The 20,788-nt window shown below is 34.3% G+C and overlaps 3 protein-coding genes across 3 annotated transcripts; 1 reads left to right on the top strand and 2 right to left on the bottom strand.

Annotated features, from left to right (window-relative positions):
• Positions 1-1,819: 1,819 nt before the first annotated feature.
• On the top strand, positions 1,820-14,458 carry LOC123900022 (RRP12-like protein). The gene is made up of 19 exons (XM_045951311.1): positions 1,820-2,403; positions 3,295-3,841; positions 4,393-4,644; positions 5,060-5,151; positions 6,613-6,823; positions 8,215-8,396; positions 8,498-8,719; positions 9,164-9,330; positions 9,804-9,897; positions 10,013-10,069; positions 10,146-10,280; positions 11,693-11,764; positions 11,887-12,000; positions 12,191-12,352; positions 12,441-12,569; positions 12,680-12,781; positions 13,324-13,397; positions 13,496-13,860; positions 13,911-14,458. The coding sequence occupies exons 1-18, from the start codon at positions 1,918-1,920 to the stop codon at positions 13,833-13,835; spliced, it is 3,438 nt and encodes a 1,145-aa protein (XP_045807267.1). The 5' UTR covers positions 1,820-1,917; the 3' UTR covers positions 13,836-13,860; positions 13,911-14,458.
• Positions 14,459-16,172: 1,714 nt separating this feature from the next.
• Positions 16,173-17,021, bottom strand: LOC123900021. The gene is made up of 2 exons (XM_045951310.1): positions 16,752-17,021; positions 16,173-16,641 (listed from the first exon to the last, which is right to left on the bottom strand). The coding sequence occupies exons 1-2, from the start codon at positions 16,967-16,969 to the stop codon at positions 16,443-16,445; spliced, it is 417 nt and encodes a 138-aa protein (XP_045807266.1). The 5' UTR covers positions 16,970-17,021; the 3' UTR covers positions 16,173-16,442.
• A 1,492-nt stretch (positions 17,022-18,513) lies between these two features.
• LOC123900020 (50S ribosomal protein L33-like) lies at positions 18,514-20,525 on the bottom strand. Its single transcript, XM_045951308.1, has 2 exons — positions 20,418-20,525; positions 18,514-18,960 (listed from the first exon to the last, which is right to left on the bottom strand). Exon 2 carries the CDS (start codon positions 18,950-18,952, stop codon positions 18,779-18,781), a length of 174 nt encoding a protein of 57 aa, XP_045807264.1. The 5' UTR covers positions 18,953-18,960; positions 20,418-20,525; the 3' UTR covers positions 18,514-18,778.
• Positions 20,526-20,788: the final 263 nt, after the last annotated feature.

The following is a 20,788-nucleotide window of genomic DNA, read 5'->3' as shown; positions in this document are numbered from 1 at the left end:
GCCACGAAAAAAATTATAGTATATAAATTAAATATGAAATCTATAAACTTTAAAATAATATTCTATGTGCGTCAACTCATCAAGTGACTTGAAATCTATGTTGCCTAGGTACGGGTACTAGTACGCGGTACGACATTTTTAGAAAATTTAAGGTACGAGTACGTTAATATAAAATATTAGAAAAAATATTTTTAAGTGAATTATTATCATCATGCTTTGAAGATTTAATTTTTTTGGGTCTACCGTCTCAACTATTTTCATAAAAAATGAGAGATAATTGAAATATAATAAAAAATTATAATATTTTGAGATTTTTCAACGGCCAATATGTTTTTTCCGTATTCATCATCATAAATCAACCAAATGAAAATGAGTACGGAATCGGTGCTTACCATATGAGTACCATGGAGTATCCGATACTGGTACGTACCCAGTAAGGATACTTCACCATTTTAGGAGAACCCATGCTACATAGCTTGAAATAATCAATAATTGACTTTGAACTAAAACTCACACAAAATTTATCATCATAAAGTCATATGTTTTATTATTATATTACACATATACAAAAAAGAAAACACGTGTTTTTAATCGAAAATAGTTGTGTCTTTTTAGAAGAAAAAATAGAAATTGTATATTTTTTTGTATTGATATATACATATGAACATTAACATTTTTTAGGAAAATGTCATTGTTAATGATTTTTTTTACTAACCTTGTTATAGGAAAATGTCCTTGTTAATGATTTTTTTTTTACTAACCTTGCTAATGACTTTAAATAAAGTTTTATCACCAAATAATTGGTTTTCTTTTAAAAAAAGAAAAGAAAAATACAAAAAACTTGACTACAAAGAGTTGAACCCAGGAACTCTTGTTGTTAGGCGACCCTTTTATCCACTCGGTCAGTCTAATACTTTTACTTCCAACCAAATATAAAACATATGTGGCTGATAAGTGCACAAAAGAATGAATTTGCAAACACTGAGTGATTGGAAATCACCAAGATCACATAATTGCTTATCATGTGTTCCTTCATCAAATTGTTTCCATCCTCTACACTCACAACTTCAGCACAAATCATATGTGCCAATGAAAACACATTAAAGTGCTAATGCATTGAGCTTTTCAGGTGTGAAGAAAGTGATCTAATAAAATAGCTAAGAATGACGAAGAACATTTCTAAAAGGAGTGTTTCCCAAGAAAATTATTTATAATTATATTTTATTGTTAGTAGTTCTCAAGTCTTTGATTATTGTCTACTTTATATTGAGACTAATATTATGAATGAAATCAAAATATATTTATATTGACAAGTATATATTATCATTTTTTAAAAAAAATTCAAATATATATTATCACTTGTGTTACATAAAAGAATTTAATTTATATGCACCGTCTGTATAAAGTTATTTTACACATGCATCCAATAATATACTGACACATCATGTATGGTATTTAAAAACACATGATGTGTCAAAATTCATTAAATGATGTGGCAACATATCATTAGATGTATGTGTAAAGAATCTTTACACCGACAGTGCACAACAATTAAACTCTACATAAAAATAAGAAAAGTTTAGTCAAACCATAATAAAAATAAATCTTGTGCTTTGGAATATACTACCTCCGTTCATAATTATAAGACACAAAAATATACTATTCATTTGTCAAAATAAGAGGTAGTATTTTTTATTTATTTTTTGATAAAATGTTTTATTTTAATAAAATAATGAAAATTTCTTTGCCTTTTTAATTTTTTTAAAAAATTATCTTAAAAGTAAAAAAATAAAAAAGCATAAACCCCTAAATCGTTAACTAAACCCTTCTTCACCATCACTTAGCCGTCGTTTCGTTTCATTCCACAAAATTCAAAACTCTCCGATCGGCGGAATCACTCCATCGGAAAAAACAACAATGGAAGAAGAACATCCGGAAACATTCAATGACGCTTCTGACCTTTGCCAGCAGCTCATGGACCGTTACGCCAAATCTCCAGCTCCCCACCACCGCCACCTCCTCGCCGTTGCCTCTGTTCTACGCTCTAACCTCTCCGCCGAGTCGCTCCCCCTCACACCTCCTGCCTATTTCGCCGCCGCCATCTCCACCGCCGCGTCTTCCGACTCCCTGGACTCTGTATCACTGTCCTCGCTTGCGTCCTTCATGGCCATCGCACTTCCACTTGTGCCAACTGGCGCTATCTCGTCGGAGAAAGCGCGGGAAGCGGCGGAAATTGTTGGAATGCTGCTGGTTAGGGAGGGGGAGGGGTTGGGTGTTTCTAGCTTGAGGGCTGCGGTGAAGTGCGTTGGGGTTTTGCTTGGGTTTTGTGATTTGGAGGATTGGGATTCCATCAAATTAGGGTTTGAAACTTTGCTTAAGTTCTCCATTGATAAGCGCCCAAAGGTCACACAATCTATGTTTTTTTTCCAATGTTTAGTTAATATCCAATTATACATTGATTGTTGCATGAATTTCTAGTTAAATGTTATTTTATCTTGTAACACAATCAGCATTGGGCACTTAGGGCTTAATTTATAGTTAAATGTTTGGATTGACTTATTTGAGCTCAAGGGCTTCAATATAATTTATGAAAATAGCATGGAGCATATAGAAAAAATAATTTATCTTTATTTTATCTTTCCGATAAAAATAATAGCTTATGTAAGCTTACACATAAGCGGTTATCATCATAAGCACTTGCACTATAAGCTGCAAATAAGTTGTTTATCCAAACAGGCCTTAACATTGGTTTTCACTTCATTACTATGAGATTGTTGGTTTAGTTTAGCGATTCCTTAACTATTATTCTTCGTGTTATGTGAAAATGACACACAAGGATTTGATGTGTATACACAGTCAGTGTAAAAAACTTCTACACATACATCCAATCATATACAGTGTTATGTTAGTTCCTAACATATCTCCCCAAATATGTATTTGGTGATATGTGATTGGATTCACATGTGCCTTTTTTTTTTTACATTGCTGGTGCATTCCAATTAAACTCCTCATAAATCATTTAGTCGCTTGAGAAAAGGTGAAAAAAGGTTTAAGAGAGTTGGTTATATTTTTTAGTAGAAAAAAAACAGTACCAACAATACATAGTATGATAGTACTGTATTTAAGTATTCTTTTCCTATTAATTTTCAACGATATGTGTTGGTATATAAGTTTGAACAATAGAAGTAAAAAATAAGGAATCCAAATTGTTGTGAAGAATTTGATACCTCATGAACATGGCTACTATTTTGAAGTGTTCATGTTGCTTAATTGGTTGGTTGTATGTTTGTTTAGGTTCGAAGATGTGGTCTAGAGTCTCTTGAGAAGTTTTTTCGGTCTCTCAAATCCTCCACGGTTGTCAAGGACGCTAGCAGGTTGGTTTTGTCTGAGCTGAAAAGGTGCATTGATTTGACAATGAAATTGACTGCTCCGAGGACTGTTGATGCATGTAAAGATAACGGAATTTCTAAGAACGAGCACCTAGAAGTCCTACATGTACTAAATGTAGTTAATCTGGTTGCTCCTAATCTTTCTCCAAAAATTGTTCCGAAAGTTCTTTCGGAAGTGCATAAATTATTTGGTTCTCAGATCCCTGCGCTTACAAGGCACGTCCTTAAAACTGTAGAAGCTATTTTTGAAACTTCAAGAGTCCGAAATATAGTCCTAGAGTTAGGGGACATTGTAGTTTCTCTTGCTTCTTTTGTATCTTTGGGTGATAAGAACCCATTGGATACTGTGATTTTGGCAGCAAACGTATTAAAACTTGCAATGGATTTACTTTATACTGGACAATCAAGCTTATGGATCAAGAACCTTGCTCTAGTTTGTCAATCTATGATGGGTATGTATGATGCTTCTATGTTCATCCATTATAGAAATGATTTAATTGCAATTAATCTAATTTAAATTTTTATTTTTAATTCAGATTATTTTATTTCACCTGATTGTATTTAGAACCATCTTTCTTCTGGTTTTTCTTTTAGCAAAAAAATAGAGTTGTGTTACCAATTGATCATGTCAATGCGTCATTAATTAAATTAGAAATCAAAATATATTGGATATTAATAGTCCCTCTATAAAACATTTTCCATGTACTTGTGGCGCATTGGTTGGTTGTTTTTTCCCATGGATACCTGGTACAGCCTGCAGGGACTTTTTATGGCATGCTGTGCCTTGTTCCAAATATAAAATTTCTATACTGTGAATATACAGTCATATCTAAATAACTTGCAAATGAAAACAGTTAAAATGTTAGGTATTAATGATAATGTTACCGTGGAGTCATTGTAGTAGAAGCGATCTTTCATGTACATATTTTAGTATTTTCTCTTGCCTTATATTCCAGTTTCTATATTATAATCTTCTGATTCAATCTGCAAATGTTGAACTTAGGGCTTCTAACTTCTGAGGGAAACACTGCATCACAGGCATCAAATATCTTGAATGATGTGCTCAAGCATCGAGTTGGTTCCCAAAGCTTATTAATTAGTACAGATCAAACATTTGACGATGATAGTCAGCTAAGTTTGGAAGGCAATGCAATAAAATCAACATGTGCAGTTTTTGAGAACACCCTCTCAGCTATTGATGGGATCCCAAATGAGCATCTTTTGTCAGTCATATCTGTTTTGTTTCTTGAGCTTGGTATGGATCTGTCTTTTACTATATTAGCACTGTTGATGAAATATTTTCTTTTCAAATTCTTTTATCAATCTAATTGGTCTTGGTTATTATTATAGATGAAATGTTTTCTTTTCAAAATCTTTGATCTATCTAATTGGTCTTAATTATTGATATTTAGATACTCAATGACATTGTTAAGCATGTTACTTCTTTGTTCTTTAGAGATACTTTGGGATACTGTTGCATTTATGGTCTCAATTTGGTGCTCTGCACATTTTTTAGAAGTGTTGATATTACAATTTTAAACCTCTTAGGCTCACATGTTTTCTCTTAGTTTCCTTATGTAGCAGGATATCTTGTTTCTTTTGTAAAAGAAATTTGTACTCAAACTACATATCATCCAAATCTCATTCTTCGTAATCTTTGTTGGTTGCAGGAGGATTCTCATTTGTATCTATGAAGAATATTGTGCTTAAACTTGCTGACTTGATGATTCAAATTTCCGACGGCAAGACTAATAATGAGCATGTAAGTACTGATGAAAGACTCTTTGGATGTATTGGCTGCTTCTACATTGATCTATTCTAGATGTTTGATAGATTAATCTCCATACCTTAATTAATCATGTTATGTATTTCTTTCTCCATTATGTGTTGTTTCTCGCTCATTTTGAAATTCTGGAGTAGTTCATTTTAGGTAGTATATTGAACAAATTTGTCCTTCAAAGGTTTAGGCAATCGTTACCTCTTGAGCTAACTTTTTGGGTTGTGGTAGATAAGCTCAAATTGCAAGTCTTAGAATGTGATGGAACGAAACATAAGAATTCTGCTCTATGTTGAATATATATTTTAAATAATATGATAGAACTACCCAGGATCATTGGGATAGAAAATGGTACTTTTTGGTTCTACTGTCTAAAAGTGTGGAATCAAGAAGAATAGAACAACATTGTCCCTTTCTGTTTTATATGTGCATCAAACACTCCCATAAGCATATTCACAATCGAAGTTCGTTCATGGCTCAACTTTGGTAACTCTCCATTGGTATAATGACTAGTTTCAGTTTATACTTTCCAAAACCTTAGTTGATATTGTAGACGGTTAGATAATAGTTTGGGCTTATATAATTGGCCTTTTGTTATAATTGTGCTTAGGATAGTTCACTCTTTTATGTTTACTATATATGGTAAGAGTAACTATTGTACTCATAAGCTTTGCTCATTCTAATGAAACCCTAGCCTCCTTTTGTCTTCTCTTTTTGTACTTATGCTTATGGTAGTGTTTGAAGGGAGGTGTTAGATAATAGTTTGGGCTTATATCATTGGCCTTTTGTTATAATTGGGCTTAGGACAGTTCATTCCTTTATGTTTACTATATATTGTAAGAGTGACTATTGTACTCATAAGCTTTGCTCATACTAATGAAACCCTAGCCTGCTTTTGTCTTCTCTTTTTGTATTTAAGAGAAGACAAAAAGAGGCTAGGGTTTCATTAAAATGAGCAAAGCTTATGAGTACAATAGTTACTCTTACAATATATATAGTAAACATAAAGGAGTGAACTGTCCTAAGCCCAATTATAACAAAATGCCCAATGATATAATCCCAAACACGGGTGCTGCATGTGTTTTGGTGCAGCATTTTGAGACATGAAACGTTTCTCGTTGGGCTAGATGCCTATTGAAAGGCCTCGGGTTACCAACAGAAACACAACATATTTCAACAGGGTATGAGAGCGGTACCATCCTCCGTGACTTTTTGCTGCCTCTATTATGCTGTTGGGTTCCCTAAAATCTGGAACTCTATTAAAACAATGACATTATCTCCATGGTTTTTTCCTTCTCATTGGCCATTCATGATGTAGTAGTAGGTTTTGTCTGATGTTGGTTGGTCTTGACTCTTGACTAAGTTACTATTATTTATGTCCTGGTAGAAAATAAAGTAAAGCTAATCTACTGATCACTGTTTCATCTGGTTTTCAATGTTCTGCAGATTCAGAAATGCATTGGGTCTGCTGTTTTTGCTATGGGACCTGAGAGATTTCTCACATTTGTACCTATATCTCTTGATGAACACAGCTATACTTATTCAAATATTTGGCTAGTGCCGATCTTGAAGCAATACATTACTGGAGCATCACTTTCTTACTACGTGGAGCATATCATGCCTCTTGCAAAGTCCTTTAAGAAGGCTAGCCGTAAAGGTATATTTCAACATCTTGAATATCTATATCTATCGATAACATAACATGTAATTCCTTTATAATGTTCCCTCTATTGCACTGGGCTACTTTAATCACGGTGTTGTATTTTTGAACAAGAAATTAACCAATTTCCTCAACTTTGTGTCTGCCCATGCACCGGACATGTCGAGCATCCTTATTGAGCTCACTCTATCTCATCACCTTTTAACATTTGCTTTGGGAACTCTTGGTCCGTTTTTAACTAGGGAAATTCTGGTAGCTTGGAGGCTTCAAGTGTGGTCCATAATTTCAAATAGTTTTAACCATCAACTTGAAGCTTTAGACTGCACACCATTATAAGGAAATCCATTTCTATAAAGGCACCAGGAAATATATTAAATAGTTAAAGCTCTTGCATCTTTCATACAAGAACTTTCTATAGATGCTTGCCTTGTTCGAGCCGTTGCCTTGAGATACTTCTGGATTTTTTAACATAAACACATCCAGGGCCTTTGACATTATTTTTAGTAGCACTAGTTGCGGGTCTTTTTCCTGCTTGGACATTGGAAATTTCTAGCACCTCAGCATCCTCCTTCCCTCGTCTATATTAATCTCATTCTCACACAACAAATTCCATTCCCGAGCTATATCTAGGTTGTTATTGGAATATTTGGACACCTGACCTTTGCAACTGCCAGTTGAGGTACCAGGACTCCAGAAAGTTGTGGCTTGAGATGATGCCATAGTAGAAACTGAGGCAAAACTGAGAGGGCACAGAATGTGGCTTTCACTGTTGCTGCGGAGAAAGTGAGTAGAAACAAAACTGAGAAGGGCACACAATGTGGCTTTCACTGTTGCTGCAGCCTTTGCTGTCGCCCAAAATTGCAGTCACCGTAGCTAAAAAGGAAGCCGGTAGGAGAGCAGCTAGGTATCGCACAAGTGCGGAGAACAGAGGCTGGATCTTCGTAAATGAGAGTGCGAAGAGGGTAGGGCTACGTAAAGTTATAAACGGAAATGACTAGAAAATCCCTTAAAAAAATATTTTTAACAACTATAACCGAGGGAAAAATTGGTCTTTCAAATATAACAGAGGGTAAACTTGGTATTTCAAATTAACATGTTTTTGCTGCAATTTGTGGCCGCAAAAATTCACTCAAGTGAAATTCAACACCAGTATTTAGTGTCGCATCAGCTCCCAATTCTGCCCCCCGGTACTGTGGCCGCTCGCATTTGTGGTGCTATTGAGAATATAGTTCAAAAAAGTAAATAAATAATCTATTTCCATTTTGTATGGGGAAAAATAGTAAAAGGAAATTAAATTTTGACCAATAGTTATTTTGGGATATTAGTATATTACAATGTTGAGAGAAATGTATTTTGTCTCAGTTTTTCCATTGCTGGTTTCTTTCCAGTAAAAAAGTCAGAGGTCAGTCAAGATCTTCTGGTTCGTGCCCAAGAATTATGGGGATTGCTTCCCAGCTTTTGTCGTCGTGCACCTGATACATACAAAAGTTTTTCTCGTCTAAGTGACGTGCTGGCTACTTTTCTTAAAAAGGACCTCTCCATGCATGAAAATGTTTCCACGGCATTACAGGTCACATTTTCTTAAATTGATGATAACTTTGTTTTTATCGTGACTTTATTTGTTTGTTTTTTCAATTGACTTCCATGTAAATGATCTTGAATTTTATGTAGATTCTTGTGAACGAGAATAAAGCTGCACTTAGCCCTAAAAAGAACGAGGCAGATTGTGATGCAGAACATGATTCTTCATTAGAGTTCAGCATGCGACCTGCTTATTCAAAGAAAACTGCTACCAGAAACATGAATGCCTTGAAATCAAACTCAAATCAGCTGCTTCATATTTTATCAGATTTATTCATAAGTTCACTTCCTCAAACACGCATTTCTTTAAAGGTTTCACATTTTTCAATTATTTTACTGATTCTCCCCTGTATATTGATACCATTCTCTTATGCCTTGTTTGTTTTGCTCAAATATTTAAAACTCACTCTTTTGTATCATGTGAATATAATTTCGGAGAATTTCTCGGCTGAACATTACTCTGTTACTTAGACATGGCATCAGGGCAGGGTACGGTTTTTGCTTCGTACCCGAACCCATTCTCTTATCGTCCCCTAACCCGATAGGGTTCAGGTAGCCTCGTACCCGTCCTGATCCCCGACATGGGTGAAAAATAGAACCCCAGTCTATACCTGATGGGGTATGATATCCCCACCTGAACTTGGACTGCATTTTGGGACTATTTTTGTTAAAAGTCCATAACTACTTTCCTCTGGCTTTTCATGCCCACTAATATGATAGTTCAATTAATTTAAACATTTTGGCTCTCTTTTATAGGGTTCAATCAGCTGCCTAGCTTCGATAGCAGATTCTTCTATAACCAAAGAAGTTTTTATGTCTCTGCTCAAGAGGTTTGAGCTTGTAGATTGTGACGGTGAAGATGAAGTATTGACTAGCAAAGCGTTGGACATTGAGCCAAGTGATGAGAAGGGGTGTTCTCAAAGGTGAACCTAGTAACTAATTTATACAAGAATACTTGCGCTGGTGGAGATATAGTGTGGCTGCCAAAGTTTCATATAACAAACAGATTTTTCAGATTTATAATAACAATTCATTGTTTCAGTTTCTATTCACTCAATTTCTCTCCTTGCCATGCTTGTATTATCCACGCTTAGCCCTAGAGATCATGTGTAGAATTGTTATTATAGATGTCCCCATTCGTGTGCTTAGACGGGACTTCTTATCTTTTAGAGAGTATTGGTCCATAACTACAGTTTTCTATAACTGGATAAAAATAATCAAGAATTCTTCATTTGTTGATCTCGTTCTAAAGTCAACTTTCTTATTTATTAGCTGCATTAACTATGATTGAGCTTTACATCATCTTAAACAATATAGCCAACTATCTCCTGTTTTTAGTTCCTTGTTATTACATATTACATAATTGATGACAAGCCAAAGTCTTGTTATTCTTCAGGTGCGCGACATTGGAGATAGCATCTTGTCTTGTTGAAGGAGCCAATGATAATCTTGTTGAGATAATTTATAATTTAACTATACATTCCTTTCAGGTATTTCTCAAAGGTTGAGCAGTGCTTTATTTTTGTTATTATATTCCGTTTTCAATTCTTTTGACAAACAAATGTAATTTGTAAAAAAATTAACTAATGTGTGCTTGATATGTAGGTAAGTAACGAGAGTATTCGTCATGAAGCATACAACACTTTGAGCAAAATCTTGGAGGTATGCTTTGAGTGACACTTTTTTCTGTTTCATTTTCTCTTGTTATATGTCTCAGTGTTGTTACTGGATGATGCAGGTGCACCCATGCTATTCTTCTCCTAAAAATATGGAGCTAATTGATTTATTACTTGGTCTAAAGCCGCCAACTGAAGTTGCTTCTCTTAGAGGCCGGTTTGCTTGTTTTCACATGCTGATGGTACATATAGTGAAGGTCAGAAATATTAACTAAGATATTATTTTATTTCTTATATATATGTTGTGTCAATTTCCATTGATCTTAGATTAGAAGACGTGTCACCTTCTATAATATATTTTTGCATCTATGCATGTGTTTGGAAAATAGTATTTCCATGGTGTGACCGCACGTTCAGAAAGAAGGCCATACTTATGTTGTCTAAGGTGGGTCATTGTGGGCTTATAAGTTTGTTCATCGTGGAATTAAACACACTGTTCTTTTTGTTGCAGAAATCCATTTTCTGCTTTTAGCTCTTCCAAATACCTTGTTTATTTATAATAAATACCTGGATACAGACCCATATAGCATACTAGCAACTTTATTATCCCTATTTTTACCAATTGGATATGTATATGTATTTAGACTTGAGCTGTAGGTAGTCAGTAGCATTAGATAGCACCACTATCGTAGCAGTGCAGCGGCCCGTTTCAACAGCTGCCCCTGTGAGTCGCGTGTGGTGCGACTCCTCATGGTTGCAGTAGTGGGTTTTTATGGAAAACCCAAAAGTAGGAAAAAAACGGGTCAAGAGGAGCAACTTGGATTTTGAATGTATTTGATGCAGTGAAAAAGTTTGCTTTATGGAAAACCCAAAAAAAAACTTGGATCAAGAGGAGCAACTTGGATTCTGAATGTATTTGAGCAGTGAAAAAGTTTGCAAAAACTGAGAATATAGAGGAAAGAGCATTTGAGAGGTAGAACATAATAATGTCTAAAACACTTTTGAGGAATTACGTCATACGCGTTACTTTTGTTCTTGGTCTTCGCTATATAAAGTTTGGCCAGCAAACCATTAAAATGGGCCAAGTGTATCCAATCTATTTGTTTTTACAGTGTATACCCCTTTATCTTTTTTATATAGATTTAAGAAAAATCATAAATGAATGAATTTTCTAATTTTACAAAATTATCCATTGTCATAAATGTATTGTGGAGTATAATGACTTAGAAATGGTGTAGACAATAATAAGAGGTAGAGGAAAAAAATTAACGTCACATTGGGAAAACAAAGCGACATTTATTTTGAAACATTTTTTATATGCTAAAATCACACTTAATTTGAGATGTTGGGTGTAACAAACTATATTGTAGATTTCATTTCGAAGAGTGTAGATTTCAGAATTTAGGGTTGTTACTGACGTTCTTTAGAAATTGTGCCGTTTGCCTCTGGCCGAACTGTGAAATTGAGTTAACAAATGTACACTTTACATATCTGCATTAATTTTCTGTAAGAGTCTGGTTCATTTGTATATTAGAGAGGTTTCTTTCTGAGATTTTGGGAGGTCATTCATAGCCAAGTCATTTGCTTGCTCTTTTTGTTTTTGATCAATGAATGACGATGTACATACTATTTACACTTCAGTGTTCTTCCCTTGATATGCATTCTACAGATTAGTTTGGAAGAGGATGTGAACTCAAAGGCTTTTCTTATTCTCAATGAAATCATCCTCACATTAAAAGATGTAAGTTCAAATACATACCATACACATTTCTTTAGTTCATTGGTTTAGCTTGGTCTGCTATATATCCTATCAGCAAGGAGAGATAATAGCTGTACTAAATCATATGCAATGGTACCATGTAGGGAAATGATGAAGCTAGGAAAGAAGCTTGCGATTTACTCTTAAATATAAGTTCTAGCTTGGGAGACTTATCCTGTGTTGGTCCTACCGAACCATATCACAAATTAGTTAGCATGGTAAGTCCACTATTGTTTTTAATTTTTATCAATCGAGCGTATTTTGAATAACGCATTTTTTTCTGTTGTTTCAAGCCAATAATTTTGCAATCAAGGCAATTTCAGTGTGCTTGGATGAACTTTTTTTATGTAAAAAAATTATATCATGTAATAGTTTGAGCTAATGATTTGCATTTTCCGGAATATACAGATAATGGGATATCTTTCCGGTTCATCTCCCCATATAAAAAGTGGAGCAGTATCTGCGCTGTCAGTTTTGGTATATAAGGATGCAAACCTTTGTGTCTCCATTTCTGATCTTGTCCCTTCTCTTTTATCTTTGCTTCACTCCAAAGATACGGAAACCATTAAAGTGAGTGTCGTCGTACATTTTCAAGATCACATGATTGTTGGAGCATATTTCTGTCATTGCTTAGAGTTTAACTTTATATCTGTAACAGGCTGTCTTGGGCTTTTTTAAAGTGATGGTGTCTTGCTTAGAAGCAAGAGAGTTGCAGAATATTCTCTCAGATGTTGTTTCTGAAATCATCCGTTGGTCGTCTGTTTCAAGACATCATTTTAAAACAAAGGCATGTCTAATTTCTAATATCAAGCTCCTAGTCTTAATCATGTATGATTGTGCTCCATTTGTTTATAATGGATTGAACTATAAGAATCATGTTTTCTTGGTTGTCTATAGGTCACAGTCATATTTGAAATATTAATTCGTAAGTGCGGTTCTGCTGCTGTGAGAGGGGTTACCCCAGAGAAGTACATGGATTTTCTCAAGACAGTTTTAGAGGTACTGCTTTTCATATTAAATAACACGCTGTGATGGTATTATACTTTAAGTTTAGTCTGAATCTAGTCATATGTTACGGCATCCATATCCAAAAGCACGGAAGTTGCTGACAGGGGAAATTTCAACAGAGGTATCAGGTTCAATATGAAAGCTAAAATCACAGTGAGAGTGAATGATCTGCATCTATTTTTAGTTTTTAATTTATTTTCTTTTTATCAGTTGTCTTTTTATGCTTTAGATTTATATTAACTTTTGCATTTGCATCATATCTTTAAATAAGATCCTTGCAATTTAGTAGACTCAATTACTCAAAGGCAAAAAGAATATTTATATCAAAGCTATAGTTACTTGTGGAAATGTTATTTAGTTTTTTTTTTTTTTTTTTTATTTTTTTATTTAAGTTGTTTTTAACTTGTATATATAAAATAGTTACATGATGGTTCAATATCAGCCTCATTCGAAAATTGTAGTATTTCTAGATGGTTCAATATCAGACTGATTTCATGTTTGATAAACAAATTACGGTGCCTATTGATGTGCAGAATCGACATGGAAAATCAAACGAAGCATCCACTATTGATACAGAAAATACGCCTGAAGTTTCAGCTGCCAAGGGGTATGATTTTATTGCTTGCGAAAAAAAAATGTTAGCTGATTTATTATATTTTGGAAGCTGAATTACAGTCCTATCATGTATCCCTCTCTCCTTTGTAGGTCGGAATGGAGGAAACCTAATAATTCAGATACCCAAGAGAACGACAGTCAACAAAAAAAGAGAAAGAAATTTGAGACAGGCAAAACTGAACAATCGAAGTTTAGGAGCAATGACGAATTCAGATTTGCCAAGAGAAGTAGGCATTCTAATGATACAAATTCAAATGGAAGGTCAGAAGGAAGTAAAAACGGCAATAAAAGCCAGTTCAAAAGTTTCACTCACGGTGGTGGGAAGGGAAAAGTAAAGCCGCAGGGTATGGGGAAAGATAAAGCAGCTTCTAATGGACGTATAGGAGCATCCAAATCGCACAAATTAAAAGGGAAATTCAATAGAAAGTAATAGATGATAGAGCTGCAAAACACTTAAGGTGGTAAACCAGTTTATAGGAGCGTGGTATATCTTTATGTTGTGCTGGTGTTGAAGTAGAAGTAGAAGTAGATGAGGAAGTTTGTATTTGCTCTTTATCACTGTCTATATAAAGCTGTGATGTAACAAGTAAAGGATTATAAGCAGGAATATTAATCACCTTTCCTGCAGAGAAAGTATTATAGAGAAGAATTGGTTGTTTTTGTCAAGCTGGATGCTCTTATAGTCCAACAAAAATGAAAGGCTGCATACTGCAAGTGCATGCATATTAGTTCAAGAGGTGATGAGAAAAGCTGTTGTATATGACTGGCCCTGTTGCACTAACATCTGCATTCGGCAGGCTTATTCCCTAACTGCTGCTACTTATCACTGATGATATAGTTAAATCTTAATTTCTCATGTACCAATTTTCATTAATAGTTATTTGTGTCGAGATTTGTGGACATAGAGCATGCCCAGTTTTGTTGTGAAAACTTGTTAAGTGCATACAAAAGTATATTATCTTTTCCTTTACTATTTTCATTTTTTGTTCTTATGCTTGCAAGACAGGCAATCAAATTTGATGCAGTTAATATTTTAATGCTGTTAAGTTTAAATGAGAAGGTGCCAATTTATCACCAAAATGCAAAATTTAAATTTCTTGTTATTTAAATTTATCACTCATTTTCATCTCACATTCTCAATCTTTTTCTTGTTATTTTCATCATTTTGTTTGTAAATAGTTTCATAGTCTGTTATTGGTTAGTCATAATGATCTTATTATCTATCTTTCATGATGATGATGATGATGATTGAGTGTTATGTTAATCGACGAGAGATTTTTTGGATCTATTAACATTGGGAACTAACCGAGAGAGATATCAATGGCCGGGATTGGTTATTATACATAAGCTATCCTTATGCACCACGCATAAGTTACTTAGTGCACCCCCAAATTACTTGTGCACCCCCCCAAATTACTTGTGCACCCCCCAAATTACTAGCACACCCCCAAATTTCTCATGCACCCCCCAAATTACTTGTGCACCCCCAAATTTCTCATGCACCCCCAAATTTCTCATGCACCCCCAATATGACTTTTGCCCCCCAATTTTATTTTTTTGGTCCCCTCCACATTTCTAGCCTAAACCATTTTGTTGTGGGAATGGTTTCAGAGATATGCACTCCAAAACCATTAAGTGTATAAGATGGTTTTAGAGTACAACCCTATAATTAGATTACAAACAATAATTGTGATTTGAAACCATTTAACTAACATAATGGTTTCCAGAATTTTTAAAACCATATAAACACACATAAAACCATTTTACAATACAAATGGTTTCAGTGTATAACTATCTGAAACCATTTAACCAACATAATGGTTTCCAGAATTTTTAAAACCATAAAAACACACATAAAACCATTTTACAATACAAATGGTTTCAGTGTATAACTATCTGAAACCATTTAACCAGCATAATGGTTTCCAGAATTTTTGAAACCATAAAAACACACATAAAACCATTTTACAATACAAATGGTTTTAGTGTATAACTATCTGAAACCATTTAACTGGTTTTAAATAATGATTATAATTGTACCAAAAAAAAAACAATTATGATTCTAATTATAGGTTGTACTTCAAAACCATCTTATGCACTTAATGGTTTTGGAGTGTATATTTTTGAAACCATTCCCACAGCAAAATGGTTTAGGCTTGAAATATGGGGGGTTAAAAAAAAATTGGGCGCACAAGTCATCTGGGGGTGCGTGAAAAATTTTGGGGGGTGCGCTAGAAATTTGGGGGTGCGCGAGAAATTGGGGGTGCATGAGAAATTTGGGGGGTGCACGAGAAATTTGGGGGTGCGCGAGTAATTTGGGGGGTACGTGAGAAATTTGGGGGTGTGAGATTAGGTGTGAGTGTGTGAGTTGAGATTGGCTAGGATTATTACATGTGGATGCTCAATCTAATGGATGTTATTGACTTATGTACCATGCATAAGGATTACACTTATGTATAATAACTTCTCCCTCAATGGCCGGATCCCCTCTACCACCCCTCTACCAGACTGCTGCAGAGTCATGTAAGCATGAGAGTCCTACTGTAACTCCCCGCTAGCCATCACGTCATTCAATACATAGAAATTAGGCTCATAAAATTTACTAGTGACATTCTTATAAACATAATTGGATGCATATGTAAAACTTTTCATAGTTAACAAAAAAAAAAAACTCAAGAATATTGAGTTTTTTAACAATGTATCTGATATATATGTTTGTCTTTTTTTTTTTGGTCAAGTAGTCTAGTGGCTAGAAAATTCACCTTAAAAGTGAATAAGTGGAGTGTTCCGGGTTAGAACCCGGACTCCTGCACATAAAGTGTGATGTCCCTACCAATTGAGCTAAGCTCATGGGAACTATATGTTTGTCTTTATATCTCATACTTTTTAACTTCTGCAGTTTACACATATTTTAAAAATACATGCAAATTGCATTTGACAACAAGTTTCTGTTGATCATAAAAAAAAAAGTTTCTGTATTACAAAAATCATTTCCCTTTTGCATTGCATTGATTCTTAGAGTTGAGTTGTCATGAAACTAATTCAATTTATATAATAAAGATGTGAAACAACTTCTTCCACCCTTCTTTGATATGTCTGCCTTGGGACTATGGAATGAACTACGTGCTTTCTTTTTAAGAGCAATCTTCTTCTTTGATAGATCTTCTAAGCACTTGCAATCAGATAGGGATCTGAAGGTTTTAGATTTTTCTTTATAGTACTTGGAAAGTCCCCTCCTATATAACACATGGAAGAAATTCATTTGAGTCATGAAACAACAAAAAATACCTTAGAATGTTTGATGAAAATGTTAACTAAGTATCTTGGATTTTCTCAGGACACTTACTTGATATGAAGTTGGACCAAATGTTCAGAAAAATCATTTAGAGACTCGAACGATGATGATGACGACGACGACGTTGATGTGTTTGATGAAAATGTTTCGTTTGATTCCTTGGACTCAAGTGGGGAATTATAATCATTTCCTTCTTCAATATTCAAGCAACCATACACTATAAAAGATACATTATTACTAGAATTTCTGATTATCTTGTTTATGTCCATTGTAATTGTTGTCTATTGAAGCATCAAAGACAAAGCAAGTTAAAAATCTTCATTTATTTGTGAACCTAAAACACTGAGATGTTATATATATTCAAGCTTATTTATTTATTAATATATTTAGGAATAAGATGATAAGCACTTAGTTCTTTTAATATTGTTCTTAGTTACTTTTCGTTGCCCTTTAAGATCATCATTTTGTATATTCTATTGAATCTCGTGTGAATTTCAAGAATAAAGGTGAGCCATTATCTATATATCCAACTTCATCTTTTGTTTTCTTTTTAGAGGTATCTTAACAAACGAAAAGTTTGTGTAATTGGGATCTTTAAAATCCATCAACAAAGTTTAGCCGTTTGTTGGCGTGTTAGGTCATATCAAATGAACTTGTCAAGCTTAGCTTAGCACAAGACAAATTAAATCCAAATGCATATTGGCAAAGCATTATCCTCTTTGCTAATAGACTTGGTCTTCCCATACTCTTAAATTTACAAAACTCATCGAAGGTTTCTCTCCCCATCATTCTCTTATCTTCCCTGAAATTACGTTTTTGTTCATGGGAATAAAGTTCGGAACGTAGATTCCGAATTTTTTTTACGTTCCGAACTTTATTCCTAGAGACAACAATGAAATTTCTAGGAAATAAGAGAATGATAGGGAGGGAGAGAATTTTTCAAACTCATCTTTGAGACTCACCCGAGAAACATAAGATTAAACAAGTCCGTTGTGTGAGATGCCTGCCCGCATTTCCTTCTTTTTTTCATTAAGGGTGCTAAATTTGACTTTTAACCAAATTACAAGAAATTTGGATAGGTGACAAAAATTACAAGACTTTTCTATAATGAGTTTTTCTTTCTGCGCCCCCACTATTTCTCACGCACTTAGGTAGCAAACTCAGTTTGTTAGTGAACTCAGTTTTTCTTTCTACAAAATGACCAAATAGCACCTCACTACTTAGGTAGCGAACTCAGCTTGTTGGTTACATAGCAAGTGGCATTGTTTTTAACCCAACGTCAACGTTTGCATCCGTCGTGTCCCCCAGATGAAATAACACCCTAGATTGAAAAAACTACCAATTGCTACTTAGGCAGCAAACTCCCTTCACAAAATTGCTGTTTAAAAAGCAAACTCGTGTTGTGTATAACATGAGCTCCACCACTTTCCCCCTTATTTCAACAATTACTCAAAAAAAAAATCAAATATTTTCAAAAACCCTCCAAACCCCAAAACTCGAAAACTTCATCAAATCCATCTTTTTTTTGGAACATTGGTCGAAATTATCTTTGTAGTAAAGATTCAAGTCAACAAACAAAAGGTTAATGCACATTTGCTCAAATCTTCACAGTTATTTGTATTTTTTTTTCTGCATTGGTTTAGTTCACTGGTTAACGGGCAAACCATTCTGATGTTGATGCTAGTTTGAAATGTTAAACAAAATTTAAGACTTATAACATATATTTCTCAGAGTATGTACACTGAAAACCAGTTATTTCCTAGAATTACAAAGCAAGATGACTAAAAAATTAAAATGTCAGGCAAACATATTCTTAAGAAACCAAGGACTCAGATTTCATCATTAAATTTCATGGAAAGTTATTCCTAGAAATGAATGTAGACGAATTCAAACAAACACCCACAAATAGTACTACATACTAATAATCAGCCTAAACAAAAAATAACATAGTCTGAAAAGAAAAAAAAAAGATTAGCATTATTCAAACAGTTGTACTTGTACCAAATGCGATAATTGTCTCAAAAGCAGTACAGAATGGTTACATTACATCAGAGAGAAGCGACGAAAGGTGACCTATATCACTTCATTTTAGCCTCTGTAAACAGAACATGACGATTAACTCTGGGATCATACTTTCGAAACTCAAGTTTCTCTGTAAACTGTCTTGGTTTCCTCTTAACATAGAAGAACCCAGTTCCAGCAGAAGACACAAGTTTTACAAACATCTGAGCCTTCTTCTTCGCGCTACCCATTTCTTATTCTAAAAAAAAAAGGAAAATTAATTATATAAAATCAATATGCACTTTGAGGTCCAAATATATTACGAATTCAGTTTCTAACAGAACTGCATAAATAAGCTTTAAAAATCATGAATGGCACCTTTCATAGAGTTATCAAAAAGGTTGATAAACCAAAGAGTTCAAGTTAAAACACAAAGGCTGAGCAACATCATCGATAATCAATCAACAATTTACAACAACAACAACAATATAAGTTCAAAAATATATCGATCTATTCAAAAAACAAAAATATATTGATATGCATATAGCCTAGCTCTGACAAGGATACATGGTATCATGTTTCTATTTTCTACCTTCAACCAATTTTGAGAAATTCAAAAGAAACAAGCGCTGATACAATTAGAAACTAGATTAAGATTACCACAAAATATAAGTTCGCCAAATCCCAACTCTCAGCAATTAGGGTTGGCACTTATGCAGAAGGGGTTAACATGCCAACCTAATCCCTATCCTTAGGGTGTAAGAATCAAATTAGTGAACCGATGAACCTGAAAATCTAATTCAAACCAATTAAATTGATTTGGTTTTGCCCATGTTTGTAACCAAACCAAAGCAAAAAACAATACTAACCTCTATGGGTTCAAGTATCGGTTTCACGCCATCCAAAACCGATTTTCAGAGATCCGAACTAAATTATTATATTTTACTTCACACTATATTAGTAGTGCTATCTTAAATGCACACTATAAGTATATAACCACAAAACTGCGAAAATAAAGAAACAAAATCTGTGTTTCCCTTTCCCCAAGTATTTGATATAATTTATACATTTTTCACATTGAAGCTACACTACTAAACTAACCAGATTGAGAAAACATAACCTAATTAATTTACAATTGGAAAAAACTCTCCTAGCCATAAAACGGGATTATACAGTCACTCCTTAGCACGTGTTTGCCAAAATAAATGCGATGAGGCAATGCAATGATGTGAATGGCGTCACTTTAGCGCGCAGTCAATGAATTTCGGTGTGGAGTAGATACTGCACAGCTCTGCTGCGACGCAATTCTCCGGTGCAGTGGCGGATCTTCCCCCAAAATATTGGGGGGAGAGACAATTTTCCCTTTCCTTTTGAAAGGAATTATCTCATGAAGCATATTGGTTTCGAGCGTGAATCTAGTTTATAAATCTTAATTTTGTAAAATGTTTATCACTAATTATCACTAATTCAGTGATAATTTCATTGCAGCAAAATTCAAAGAATGCAATTATAACAAACAACTAAAATGAAAATCTTTGACAAATCAACAATCTCATGCTCAATGTGAATCTTGTGCTCTAATTTGAAAAGGAAATTAAAACCAGAAACAGAATGATAACAAAATCAATTATAATAGCAACTTTATTCCCAAAACTCGATCAATCAGTTTCGTTGAAAAATGGCAGAAGAGGAAAAGAAGGTGAAATGACAACAAACCTAAAACTGAAGACGGAGAGGGAAGAGGCGTCGCGCGGTTGACGCAGTCTGTGAGAGACAGAGAGAGTGAATGGGTTCTCCAAACTCTAAATTTCAAGGTGTATTTTGGTAATATACTACAAAAGTCCTATGGTATAAAATGTATATTTAATATTGTAAAAAAAAATGTATATTTAATATTGTAAAAACTTCTGCAATTTACCCCTCAAACGGCCCAAAGTGAAAATCCCTTTTATTTAAAAATTTTCATAATAATTTTGGTTGACTGACGCAATGGCAGCAATTGACTTTATCAAAAAGGAGGGTGAAACATGAACATTATTGCAAGTCATGAATGAAGCTAAGGGTAGAGGTTTTGAATGCGTCCAATT

Source organism: Trifolium pratense, linkage group LG7 (assembly GCF_020283565.1).
Source record: "Trifolium pratense cultivar HEN17-A07 linkage group LG7, ARS_RC_1.1, whole genome shotgun sequence".
Lineage (NCBI taxonomy): Eukaryota > Viridiplantae > Streptophyta > Magnoliopsida > Fabales > Fabaceae > Trifolium > Trifolium pratense.
The sequence above is the reverse complement of the archived record's forward strand: the minus strand, read 5'-3'. Positions and strand labels throughout refer to the sequence as shown.

Bases quoted from the DNA above. Each gene is read 5' to 3' on its own strand.
- LOC123900022 (XM_045951311.1), top strand. From the start codon at position 1,918: ATGGAAGAAGAACATCCGGAAACATTCAATGACGCTTCTGACCTTTGC. The intron at 4,645-5,059 runs GTATGGATCTGT...TGTTGGTTGCAG, and splicing joins TGTTTTGTTTCTTGAGCTTG to GAGGATTCTCATTTGTATCT. The intron at 6,824-8,214 runs GTATATTTCAAC...GTTTCTTTCCAG, and splicing joins TAAGAAGGCTAGCCGTAAAG to TAAAAAAGTCAGAGGTCAGT.
- LOC123900021 (XM_045951310.1), bottom strand. From the start codon at position 16,969: ATGGACATAAACAAGATAATCAGAAATTCTAGTAATAATGTATCTTTT. The intron at 16,642-16,751 runs GTAAGTGTCCTG...TGTGTTATATAG, and splicing joins TTGGTCCAACTTCATATCAA to GAGGGGACTTTCCAAGTACT.
- LOC123900020 (XM_045951308.1), bottom strand. From the start codon at position 18,952: ATGGGTAGCGCGAAGAAGAAGGCTCAGATGTTTGTAAAACTTGTGTCT.